The sequence below is a fragment of the Artemia franciscana genome, chromosome 11, assembly GCF_032884065.1.
Source record: "Artemia franciscana chromosome 11, ASM3288406v1, whole genome shotgun sequence".
NCBI lineage: Eukaryota > Metazoa > Arthropoda > Branchiopoda > Anostraca > Artemiidae > Artemia > Artemia franciscana.
The window spans coordinates 10,878,057-10,891,653 of NC_088873.1; the positions used below are offsets into that span (position 1 = coordinate 10,878,057).

The 13,597-nt window shown below is 35.6% G+C and overlaps 1 protein-coding gene across 3 annotated transcripts in view; it reads right to left on the reverse strand.

Annotated features, from left to right (window-relative positions):
- Positions 1-13,597, reverse strand: part of LOC136032795 (myosin-M heavy chain-like) — a 40,675-nt gene that overhangs the window by 26,571 nt on the left and 507 nt on the right. For 2 of the 3 annotated variants that reach the window (XM_065713176.1, XM_065713177.1), the window contains exons 2-3: positions 10,857-11,436; positions 5,280-5,483 (exon numbers count right to left, since the gene is read on the reverse strand). In XM_065713176.1, the coding sequence (XP_065569248.1) occupies positions 5,280-5,483; positions 10,857-11,431 (779 nt within the window). In that variant the 5' untranslated portion in view covers positions 11,432-11,436. Of the gene's footprint in view, positions 1-5,279; positions 5,484-10,856; positions 11,437-12,748; positions 12,831-13,597 lie in introns of those variants that run through there. The other variant, XM_065713175.1, reaches the window with a different exon arrangement.

The window sequence follows — 13,597 nt, forward strand, 5'->3', positions numbered from 1 at the left end:
AGGTACGTGGGAACTAACGGATAGACCTATTTTCGTACCTAAAGCTTCGTAACGTAAAAAGTTACACTGCAATGTGTAGGGCTCCATAGTACGAGAGCTTAAACCATGTTCATTGCACCAATTCTCGTCAAACATTATGGGGGTGAGGCTCCAATATTACTCATGCAGCAAGCATATTTTTTCCTTAAGGATCTTAAACATATATCCTGATAATACCAAAAAAATAGAATTTGTTTAAGGATTTCAAATTACTTCGAAATGATGTTGCAATCACAGAAATGAAAAATATTTGTTTACAAGTTTCATAGCATGATGAACTCGTCAAGTGTGAAAATTATATTATCTACAAGGCCAATAACATTCACACTCCATTGATTCTGAAGCATACTGCAAAGCAGTTTTTTAAGAGGGAAATGATACCGCTAATTATACTAAATTTAGGAGTATCAAGATTCCGAAACACAAGAAAGACATTTTGGCCCATAGGTATTACACAAGCCAGTAGGCGACACCGTAAATAGGTTTACTTCAGTCCCTAAAACCCAATAATAATTTTTTTCTCAAAACTTCATTCGGGAGGAGAGAAGGGTTTTGGACAGCACTGAAACAAAAAAACTCTCCCAATCCTGCCTGTCGGCAGGACTGACTGAGCATAACGATACCAAGAAAGAGAAAATTTTCCTGATTTTCAAAAAAGGAAGGAAACCCACTAAAAGTCAAGGAATCTTAATGAAAATCACACCATCAGATTCAGCGTATTCGGGAACCCTATTGTATAAGCCCAAGCTCTCACCTGCAAAAACGTTGAACTTTGTATTTTTTCCCAGAAGAAAGATCACGGACGCGTGTTATTATTTTTTTTTTTTTATTTAGAGGTGACCACATAGAACCAATAGTCCTAGGATATCGCAAAAAGGCACAATCGACGGAAATTAAAAATTTTAGTGCCCTTTTAAAAAAACAAAAATATTGCAGGGCAACTAGCCCACCTCCCACGCCCGTTTTCTACAAAAATCGTCCAATCGAAATTTTGAGATCCCCATTTTTTTTCAGCATAGTTGAAAAGTCCCAAAACTGTAACTTTGGAGATGACACGACCCCTCCCCAATGTCCCTTAGGAAAGGTCTAAGTTATAAAATTTGTTCATTATTTACACACAGTATTTTTTATTAGAAAGGGGGGAGATTTCGTGCATAAGTTTATTTTTCTTTGGAATAATTTTCCGTGCGGAGGGAAATCTCCGAGGGTAGGCTTTCCATGGGAAACCTTACGCTGGAGAGATTTGACATAATTCCTATAAGAATTTTTTTTGATTACTTTCTCTTTTCCTTCTCAATTTTGCACGTGGAAATGTTCTGGAGGAACGGCCCGGGGGAAATTTTCAGCGTGTCTGGGTTTCTAGGAAATAATTTCCGGACGGGAAATTTCTGTAGTAATCGGAAAAAATAACTAGAGTTAGAAATTAAAGTCTTTTTAAAATGAAAATTATCTAAAAAAAATTTTTCAGGCTGAATCTTCTGCAAGAAATTTTTCGGTGGGGGAGGAATTTTCAGCGAGGATGGAATCGTCCGGATGAAATTTTGCGGGAAGAGGTGTATTTTGCGTGGGAGTAATATTCCACGGATAAGTTTCCCGCGAGAAGAGGCAATTTTTCCTGGAGGGTGAGCCAAATCTACTGGCAATATTTGAAAAGCGACTAGAAATTAAAAAAGAAAAACAAGCTTTTTTAACTGGAAGTAAGGAGCAACAATAAAACTCAAAAGGAACAGAAATTATTTCGTATATGAAGGCGTTGCCCCCTCCTCAGTACCTTGTTCTTTACAATAAAATTTTATTGTTTGTCCCAATTTTTCAAGACCGACTCCTGAAACACAAGGGCTGTTTAATTAGAATAGGAAGTTTTTTTTAAGTGTTAAAAACTTTAGCGTGAATAGTAAGGTATTCAGGAGAGGGGCAACCTCTACATGTAAGGAATAATTTCTGCTGATTTTGAGTTTTAATGCAGCTCGTTGCTTTCAGTTGAAAATATTTTTTTTTCATTTAATAGCTTATTGGACTCCAGAGAGGACACAGGAATGTCTTAAGTTACATGATTAAGATTTACGTTCTCTGTTCGAATTCTTGGTATGTTATTTTTCTGCAGTCCCACGGTTCTAGTATCTCAAGGTCACGGCGACTGTGTTATCATTCTATAGGTGACATTTATATTCTTGAAATCTGCATTGTATTTTTTTTTTATACTGAAAAATACGTTAGAAACATGCGAAAACTGAAAAATTTCCGATTTTTTAAAGAAACTTTATACCAATCTCTACCATAAAGTCTAAGTAATATCATGATTTTGGCTAGATGAATGAATACACCAGAGATAATAGAGTCAGACAATATAAGTATATTGTCCTCTCTATGCAGGTTAGAGCTGTAAACCAGTCAAGAGCTGTTTCACAGGGAAACAAAAACCTAATACGGAGAATCTGCAAATGATACCAAACAACAGCGTAAATAAATTCTTTTGAAAATAATTAAACATTATATGCCTAATAGTTAACAAGAATCGTTGCCAATGTTGCATAATAATGATTAAACATAACCAAATCCATGCAGGAATAGAAACCGTTAACCATGACACCAATTTATTTTAGGTAAACTGTCATCTTTCTATTCTTTATAGTTAGCAGTTCTCAATGAGTAAACACAGTGAGAAAATTAATGAATATTGCATGTTTTTTCCACCTTATGCAATGTTTTTATTACTCGTAATGTTTATACTTTCTTATTATAATTTTTTTTTGTAATTTCTAGTCACACAGTTGGTGGCAACGACCTGTAGGTAAAGAGCAGCCCGAGCCGAGAGTAAGCAAAACACTAGAACGTAAAATTGGTATAAAAAACGGTAAAATTGGAAACAATATGTATCTAAAAAGGTTCTCCATTTTATACTAATTCCAAATATTTGAAAGTCATGGATCACGAATTAGTAGGCTAGCATAAGCACATTTGCATAGTTTCAGAAATTGAAGAGACGCATTTTTTTAAACTTATCTGATCTTGGTGAAAACTGCTCAAGCACATTTTGGATGCAAACCCCCCCCCCAAAAAAAAGAAAAAGGCAAACATAATTTATAAGCTCCTTTCTAAGAAAATGCAAATTTTTTTCATTTTTCGTGTCGTTGGTGCGTGTTTATTTGTTGTTTGGGTTTGAATTTTTTTTTGTCGATTTTTCGTATGATATTGAACCACTAGTTACAACATTCGGGCATGAGTCTTATTCAAACGAGAACCACGAATTCTAGTGGCCTTTTTAAAAGCTGAAAGGACTACTTGCCTTTCTCCTAAACTGGATTGATCCATTCTAAAAATGAATCCTGGTTATGCCCCTGATGGACTCAGTATGATTAAAACAAGGTTCGGACAACGGCACAACCTTTATCGTGGTTCTTACATTTAAGAATAGATCAATGGATGAAAATTCAATATAAAAAAATGGTATATTTCCCGATAGGATTTTAATCCACAAACCCTAAAATATCAGTCCTTGTTCCTTGTAACACAACCTTTGCACAAACATAGCAGGGCTTTAAAACTACAAGTTTTTTTAAGCTAAACCTACTAAACCATAAAATTTTCTACAGTCTTTCACCCCACCCCTCCTCATATAAAATTTCTGGCTTGAGAATCTTTAGAACCAGTTATATATTTTTTAAAGCCCAAGGAAGATAAATACCTCTATTAGGCCAAAAATCAATATTTAAAAGATCTGTAGCTCTAATCCTTCGTTTCTTGAAAACCAAGGGGGGCCACGCCAACTTGTTTCCTCTCAAACGCTGTCCTGAATGGCAAATAATGAAAGCATTCTGAGGAGACAGGTTTACAAAATAGATATTTCGGCCAATCTCATTTCAAAGATTATTGCGTTGCAGTTGGTATCTATTTTGTTCTTCCCAAGGAAGGTACGGCATATACCCTCCTATATTGGAACCCTCGGGTATCCTTGTTTATTTTTTTTAAGATTGTTTTAACATTACAACCCAGCTTCCAGAATTTTTTCTGAGTGACAAACCGGCGGCAGCCAATTTACAATCTTAGATAACGCTCATTGCAAATATCTTAGCCCGCCTATGTCACCATAGGCACCAAGATCACCTACAGACAGCCACCGGACGTTCCTCATATGTACTGTCGCCCAGACGTCTTCCCACTAGGGTTGCCAACTTGCACACTTTTCGTGTAAAATGCACTCTTTTTACCTTAGAGAGGATGCAGAAGAGAGAAAATCACTCTTTTTGGGTGTTAGATCTAATTCACTTTGAACATCAGTAGTTGGCAACTTCATCAGAAGTGTGATCAACCCAAGGAACAGGGTTGCCAACATGCACACTTTTCGTGTAAAATGTACTTTTTTTACCTTAGAAGGGAAACAGAACCTTGAAAATCACTCTTTCTGGGTGTTAGATTTCATTCACTTTGAACATCAGTGCTTGGCAACTTCGTCAGAAGTGTGATTAACCCAAGGAACAGGGTTACCAACTTGCACACTTTTCGTTTGAAATACACTATTTTATACCTCAGAGGTGATGCACAAGCAGCAGCAACCGTGCGCATGCAAATTTTGACTTGCACAAAAAAATCCCTCTTTTTATCCTCTTTTCAAAAATTCTCTTTTTTATTTTGAACAAAAATCCCTCTTTTTAGCCTTGATTTTGTACTCTCTTTAGATGTCAGCACTTGGAACTGCTTCCCACTAGAGTTGAACTATCGTTTTGATGCTTCATCCAAATTCAGTTTATTGACTAAATTGAGTCGTAAAACATGATTTAACAAAAATGGGTCATATTAAAAATACATGCGCGTAGGAAGAGCCCCCGTTATCTAATACCTCTTCCCCATAGTTTTGGCAGTCCATACCCCAACTGTCTCACAGAATTTTTTACAGAAATACCTGGGTGTAGGAAGAGTTCCCATAATCTGATACTTTTTCCCCTTAGTTTTGACAGTCCACACCAACTATCTCAGAGAAACTTTAAAAAAAATACGTACCCTTAGGGAGAGTTCCAATAGCCTGATACTCCTTTCCAATAATTTCGGCAGTCCATACAACTATCTCAGAGGTCTTTTTTTTACTTTTATTGGTGATTTCACGAGTATAATACGTTATCAACACCTTTTCGGGACACTATCGGTGCTGCTACTCACCAGCTAGATGGTTGCAAGGTTTATTTGGAAAGCAAGGCAACAGTCGAAAAAGAAGAATCTAATTAAAGGAAGCTAAAAAATCATACCTATAAAGGTCACTGATGTTATTAAATAGAACCAAAGTTTGGCACTGGTCGAGCAAACCAGCAGCTAACATCGGTCGGTGAAACTCTTCTTGAACAAGTCTCAAATCCCGAGAGTATCGTAGCTCAGACTCTAACAACTCACCAACAGCTTCTCGTCTCTGTCCCCGTCGTTTTACGCAGGCGTCGCATAATCCATTTCTTGAACTGGGAAAAAAAATTACTAGTATTACAACAGATGACGTGATGACTGAACAAAAAATACAATATATCATGACATTGGGGGGGGGGGGGGGGTGAAAACTTTTTGAAATCTTGCGCATGAAGTTAACATATAAATTTCCTCACCTTTTTTAAAGTGGTAGCATAGATGCACCTAAATGTAAAAGAATGTTCTGAACAGACACATCTGTTGGACAAATTTTATGTGTGAAAAAATCTCTCAAAATTCCTTTGCCCCATCTATTACGTAAATTTCGCCAAAACTAATAGGATTTTTTAAGTTCATTTCACGGGTGATAGATAACTACATACATAGAGTCCCTCGTTAAAAATTATTTTTGAACCCGCAGACACAAATTCACAAAATTAGAAAAAAGTCTATTTGTAAGAAATTATTTTCCAATGTTTCCAGGGAGAAAGGGATCTTCAAACCAACCTCAAGAAGGGCATATCCCCCTCCCTGCGCCCAAGTATAAAGCTAATCTGAAAATCCTGGTATTCACCGTACAAAATTTCAAACATCTTCTTGAGAAAATTGTGTAAAAGTAATAAGTAAACATGAGGGTATAAGAATATTCCAACTTTTCCAAAAAGAAAAAAAATACTGAAACTAAAACCTTCCTTGACCCCCTCCCCTTTCCCACTGATAAGAGTTCCAGCATCTTAAATACAAACCGATTCTGTCCAGCTTCTTCATCTTCTTCTATATAAAAACATAAAAAAATGGACTGGACACCCGAATATTAAATTGTACTTTCTAGCTTCATCCCTTTTGGCTATATCGTAATCAACTAAGCTTTGACAGCAAAAGACCAGCTTGTAAAACTTGAAGGTGCTGCATAGTTCAGGTTGTAGTCGTTTTTTTGCAGAGTCGTCAATACTTGCAAGTAGACAGTGATAAACAATGGATTTCACAAAAAAAGAAAAAGGAAAAAAAATCAGTCTGATTGCAAATAAGTGTGTTTTGTACCGAAAATACACCTAGCATAGGTATTTCTAACGTGCACGCTTTTCAATTGATAACTCTTAAAGTAAATAGCAGAAATATATCCAAAATCAGTAGAGAAAAGGGCATTGTCTAGAGTCAAAAAGGTTAAATTAATTGTCTAGGGTCAAAAAAAAAATAATTTAAGGGTAAATAAAAAAGTAAAAGGATGCAATATGAGTGAATATGCACAAAACACAAGTAACGCCTATACAAGATAAAAAAGAGATAAACAATCAAGTTTTTTTTATCAGTAATGCAAGTACCGAAATATTTTCTATATCTAGAGCCAAAGCAGCAAGCCAGGGACAGGATAGGAACTAACTGAGAAGCGGCCAGAAGCAGCTGGAGAGTGTCTTTGAGAAAAATGTTCTGTTATTGCATATTTTGAAAAATAGAGGCAAAACGTAACTCTTCTAGACCCAAGCGTTTCTAGGCGTTTCAAGCGCTTTTTTAAGAAGAGAGAGTATAGAATACTACCTGCTCAGAAAATAATTTGCAGTGCTTTTTTTGAATGCATTCAATTTAGTGAGAGATATTAAGGGGCCAAGCAGGACAAGCATATTCACTAGAAAGAGAAGGGGATCTCCATATTACCTTAGAAGCTTAAGGAGAGAGATACACGCAGCTTTGTGGATGATGTTTCAATGATGGTCATCCCACTTCAAATAAGAAGAGGTTGCAATACCAAGTAATCTCTAGGACACAGAAATTTCAGAAGGGATATAGTTAAGAAGACAGGATGTGGATTTGAGGAAACAAATTGACATTATTGTGGATTTAGAACAGTTTAATACCATGTCTAAGTCCAAGACATCATATGACGATGCAACCAAGATTTTTCATAGGGTTGTTTATTAAAATTTTATAGCAGATTTCATCAACCGTCAAATCAATGACACATTTATATATGTAAGGAAATTCCTTAGGGAGGCTGTTAATTGTAATTGAGAACATGATGAAACCTAGGAGAGCACCTTGAGGTACTCCATTGTGGACAGGGATGGGATTAGAATAATAATTCAGATATGTCACTTCTTATGATCCACTCGAGAAGAAGGAGGCAACCAATTTCATCAGGAAAAGTTAGTATTGAATTCAGTGACAAGTTTTCCAACTAATATATTGTGGTTAACAAGGTCGAATGCTTTTTGGAGATTGCAAGAGATTAAATTTAGGCATGTATCAGGCTTTTCAATAATCTTTCAATGGAGTTGATAAGATAAACAAGGCAATGGGAAGCTAAAAAGGATTTGAAGCTCCCAAATTGCCTTGGATCAGTAACAGGTAGGTTCGGTTCTTCCTTTAGCCAATCTGAAAGCAATCCCTCATAGAATTTCAAGAATAGGGGTGAGAGATATAGGACAAACACCTTGAAAACCAGGCTTTCCATCTATCTTTTTTCAGACACTGCTTCTATGTTCTTGGAAATTGCTAAGACTTTGCAATCTCGTTGAAAAGGACTTAAAAGCTTTAAAACCAAATCACTGAAAACCCTAACAAGAGCAAATGGGGATATCCAAAGGGGAGAGTTTTGTTTTTCTTAGTTTCCCAATTTTTCTTTCAATTTCCAAACAGGAAATATAGGCGGAATATCCTGAGTTAGAAACTTATAAGACAATGCTCAAAGGCTTTGGATGATGAACTGAAGAGCCTGTCAAAGTTATTAGTGGCAACTTTTGGGATTCAGGTAGGTTGAAACTAAGTTCTTCAAGCCGCCTATCACACAACTTTTTAATCTCTCATAACCATTATTTTGGTTTATTATTAAACAATTCTTTGACCTTATTTGGTAGTAGGGTTGAGCACAATCACAAATTCTTTTTTTTGTATTGTAGATTTTATCACTGGAGCACTTTTTGAGTCTTTTTTCTAGGAAGCATCTTGGTAAGCATTGCAAATTAGAAATAACAAGGGTTTACAATAATAATAGCCAATATGGCTATTAAATATCCACAGGGGACAGGTGTTAACCAGACCCTATTCCATCTCTTTGAAATCAGTAGATCTTGGTGATCAACATTACTGAAAAAAAATCAAGTGACATCCCTCATGGGTGATTTAAGATAGCTATAGTTGCAACTTATTTAGATCTTATAGCACAAATTGACTAGAAGCTCAAAAATATTCAACAGTTTTTACTGTAGCTTTTCAGAGTCTTTTGGGCAATGTTACATTTCTAAACATACTTCTATTCCAGATACATTTCAATGTGTTCAAATTATGAACCTTTTAACCTATTTATTATTTTGACATCAAACAATCAAAGATGCACACAGGCCCAGCACTGAGGGCTAATACTGAGAACTGAGGGGGTTAATGGTTGTGGCCATGTTTTGATCCCCTGCCGAGAGTTGGACATACTTATAGACATGATTGTGAAGCTCCATAAATCACAAGAGCCTGTTTCTACCTTACTTTCAATATCCTATTCTACCTTTGGTTCATGGTACTATACTTGCAGGCGTGCAGCTTGGAATTTTTCACATGCAGGTTTTCCATGGCTCCACAATTAAGACATGGTCAGTGGCTAGGGGCACCAGGGAGGGGAGAAGAGGTATAGAGAGAAATTTTGCTCTCTCCTAGATTTTAAAAAACACTTTCTCAGAATTTTCTTGGAAAAATTGGAAGAACAACAAAATCTCTTCCCTTACAATTTGAGAAAAACTATTTTTTGTATCTTTATTTTTAAAAAATAAAATGCTTGGACCCCCTCCCCTAAATTTACATGAACTGACATCCCTTCTAGCAGCAATGACATGATGAATTGGAATTAGGTATACTTACTTTTAATAGTGGGGAAAACAAAGGTTATTAGAGAAGAAGATGAGAAGACAAGCAACTGCAAGCAAGCAGAAGCTAGGAATCAGAGACAAGGCCATTGTTGTAAAGAACTATCTATGCAACTTTCAACCTCAGTGCAACCAAAAGATATTGATCACTAAATGTACAACAATGTATTGTAACACTATAGATAGAGATTAAGAAAAAGAGAACAGGAGAAAAAGAGCAATGGAGAAAAAGAGAACAGCTTTTTCTACTTTCAACTGCTTTTTTCCCTTCTCTTTATACTTATTTTTACAAATCAAGAGAATTAACAACAACAATTCCCAATTCACCCTCTGAACTAAACAAAGAGATTGATCCAATAATAAGAAGAATTTACAATTCCAATTCCCAATTCACCATCCCATCACTTTTTTAACTAGAAAATACTCTACATGTTGATGTATCCCCAACAACTTAAGTTTCAATAAAACTAACTTAAAAACATGAAATGATATGACAGTTAATTGAAATTCAAATGCGAATAAATTTAGATTGGACTTGTTTTGAATTTTTTTCTTTTCAGGTAGGTAACACTATAGCTGACTTTCAGTGGTGCTGATAGTTTTTAATTCCAACTCACCATGTGTTAAAATGCCAAAGTGCCCTCTCCCCTGTCAATTTCCTATGCTCTTTGAGGTGTTTTGGAACAATTTCTTGTTGGAAACCATTGCCCAAAATAGACTACCTACTTTAGCAAATGATTATGGTCTCTTGATTGCTTAAAAGTCAATCAGGAGTGGCAATTTGTTGAGAACTTGGTTGGCCAGTTTAAAGACATTTGGATATTTAAAGCCACACTGTATGATTTGACCTCTCTAGTTTTTATGAAATGATACCCAAAAGTCATTTTTTTCTAATAACTCCTTTCTCCTATTCACAACTTTACAGAGAATTTTACAAAGCAGCTAAAATTTGCAAAAATTCCAAGAATTTTGGTTCAAAAGTACATTTTCTAAAATATTTCTTTATGAAATTCCCAGGAACTGAAATGTATATTGGTTTTGCACAAATATGATTATTCATTCTGGTTGACAATGTAGGCTACTCCCTTCCCCCTGATACTTTAGGATATTATGGAGTACAGTATACTTTCTAGTGTGTTCTGATGACCATACAGAAACAGTAAGAGCAAATTAAATATAATGCACCCTAAAGGGAAAAAAAAACAAAAAACAAATAAAAAATCTTTGAATTCAGAAATGGGGCTCCAAGGTACACCTTTTTATTTGTTTTGTCTCTAGCAAATCTCTGAGACAAAAATAAGATTTGACTGTGTTCACCTTCAAACTATGCTGAACCATTATACACCTTAGGCTATATACTCCCTACATCCCTACATATAGACTACATTTACATCTAGGCTATAAACTTTGTACCCAGAAGTGTGATACCCTTGAATATTTTGTCTGTTTTCACCAACAACAGTGAATATTGACCTACAGGTTGGCAAAGACTCCCTATGCCCACTGAACAACTTTACTATGCTTATGGAACTAGGGGTTGATTTTTGGTAATCAGTATCTGAGCATAGGCAAAATACTTACTCTTTGTTGGTTGTGTGTATTGGTGCATCACAATCCCAGCACCAGTCTTGCTGCTTCTGCCTGAAACCTAATCGCTTTAGTGGTGTGTGAAGCTCTGAACCAAGCCCAGAATCATGCCTCTCTAATGCAGTGGATAGTCGAAAAACTTTTTTGTGAAAAGATTCTGCAGATTTTATGTCTATTTGATCATATCCCTTTTGAATAATGTGACAATCTTTCAAATTTTCTTCACTTTCAGTTCTAACTTCAGAATATATATTTTGTTCTAAACTATCACAAGGTACTTCATCTACATCAGCATAATTTAAGCTGATGCAGCTTTCATCTTTATTAACACTAAAAGATGTGATGTAGTTTGCTGCATCAATTGTACAAAGTGTTCTATTTATATCATATTCAGATTCATGATGAAACTTGACATTATGTCCCATTCCTTCATCACTCTGCACCTTTATCTTTGTGATAAACTTTCCCTCGTTACTATTATCTGCCATACCTTCGAAATGAAGGGGAGGGCCATCATCCCATGACACTAGAACTCTTGAAACAAATGGGCCAGGAACCTGGACATTCATTAAACCTGAAATAAAAAAAAAATTTGAAGGACTCAAACACAACAAAACCACAATGACAATTTGGAACAAAAGCAAGGGCTATTTGCCAGAGCCACAACTCTTAGGTACAAAACAAGTGATGTTACAGAGGGCCAAAACTCATGTAGGATGTTCTTTTAGGCCAAGGATCCCTATCAATCCACATCATATGTTAGTGTCAAATATGATTTTGAGTATGTATAGGTTGAAATTGAAATACAATTGAAAAGTATAGAGGTAGCTGAACAACAAATCTTTAACTTAAAATCATTTTTATTCATCAACTTAAAAATGGAAACTGGTACAGACAAAGTTAAAAGGCATATTATCTAACATCTGAAACATGCTATAAGGATTAAGTAACCATATTGAACTAAATTTATTGTAACATATAGGCCAGCACCTCCCCCCTCTATAACATTCAGGACCAAATCTCTCATTCAAATCAAATTTTTTATTGCAATGATCCTAGAGCTCTTAGAGCAATAAAGTATTGTTGTTAAATTACCTTAAACTACCAAAAATTACATTGTTCAGCAAAATAAAAATTAATGAACCTTAATGGAGATCACACCATCAAATAAAGCATATTAGAGAACCATACTGTAGAGGTTTCAAGCTCCTATCTACAAAAATGGGGAATTTGGTATTTTTTACCAGAAGACAGACCAAAGGTGTGTTTATTTGTTTTTTTGTTTCTCCAGGGGTGATCATACCAAACCAATGGTCCTATAACATTGCAAAAGGACTCTTTTCATCAGCTACCTGCCCAGAGGGCAGATAGCTTCCCTCCTCTGCCCTTTTTCCCAAAAGTCATCTGATAAAAATTTTGAAATAGCCATTCTGTTCAGTATAGATCAAAGGTAAAGTACCTATGGCTTTAGAGATGACCCCCCAAAACCAATGAAAGAAAGGCCACAAGTTATGAAATTTGCCCACTGTTTACACATAGTGTGTAACAACATTTTTCAGAGAATGAGCAATTTTCTATGGGGAGAATTTCTGCTGGTGACCTTTCTTGTTGTTGACCCTATTAAGTCTTTCTTCAAGTGAAAGTATGCTAAGGAGTATGCTGTGAATACCAAAAAAAAAATTGTAAAAAATTATAAATTGGAAATAAATAATTTGGGTAATTATATAGGCACATTAGGGTTGGAGAAGTGATTTAGAGATTAAGTATAGCAGGGCAGTAGGTATAATGTGTTGGCTATGACTATTCTGCATAGGCTATTATGAAGTGGGCCTAAGTATCATTTTTAAAAAATGTCTCCTTCCCAATAACACTCAATACAGACTTACTTCCATTTCTTGATTTCATCACAGTTGAATCACTCTATGAGTAGGCTACACAGGTTGAAACAAGAGTGATGTAGCCTCTGGGAAACAACCTATACAAAATAAGGGATATTTATTTTTATTTAGTTTGAGCAGTGTAGCCTATGTGTATACTAAGGGGGGAAGGGGGTTAACTACTGTAGAATTACAGTCTAAACTTTAGGCTTATACCTATTGATCCATAGAAACCAGGGGCAAATCTCCAGAATTTCTATGCAAAATGGTTCCATATCTAGAAGGTCAAGGGGAATGGGATATACAATAAATCTTGGTAAAATTCTAGTTAATTGACTTCTTGCTATCTCGGAAAGGGTTTAGGTTAGGAAAATGAAACTTTCCAGGATGGGTCTACAGGCTAAAGTATGTCCCAGGAAGATATTTTGAAGCAACTATCTCTACTCCTTCTCCCTCTAGAGGGCACTGACCTTTGATGACCTTTAAAAATATGTGTGTTATAAAAGTGAAACCTTGTAAAATAGATCTTCTGCTTAACTGAAGTACAACAAAATTGTTTTCAGCTTCATAACTTTGCTCAATTCCATTTTATAAGGTTTTAAAGATATGCAAATACATTTCCCAAATTTTGAAAAAAAAATTGATACAGCTCAAAATTCTACTCAGATAACAAGGAATGCATTTTCAGAACTAAAGGAAGAGAAAAGACAACTAGTAACTGAAAATTAAGGTAAAATGTTGTTTTGTCAAAATTTTAATAAGTATAGACCTGTCATGTAGGCAAATTTCAGGACCCTCTAGAGGAAGAAGGAGTGTAGGTGGGTACTTTAAAGTTTCTTCCTGGGACATACTTTAGCC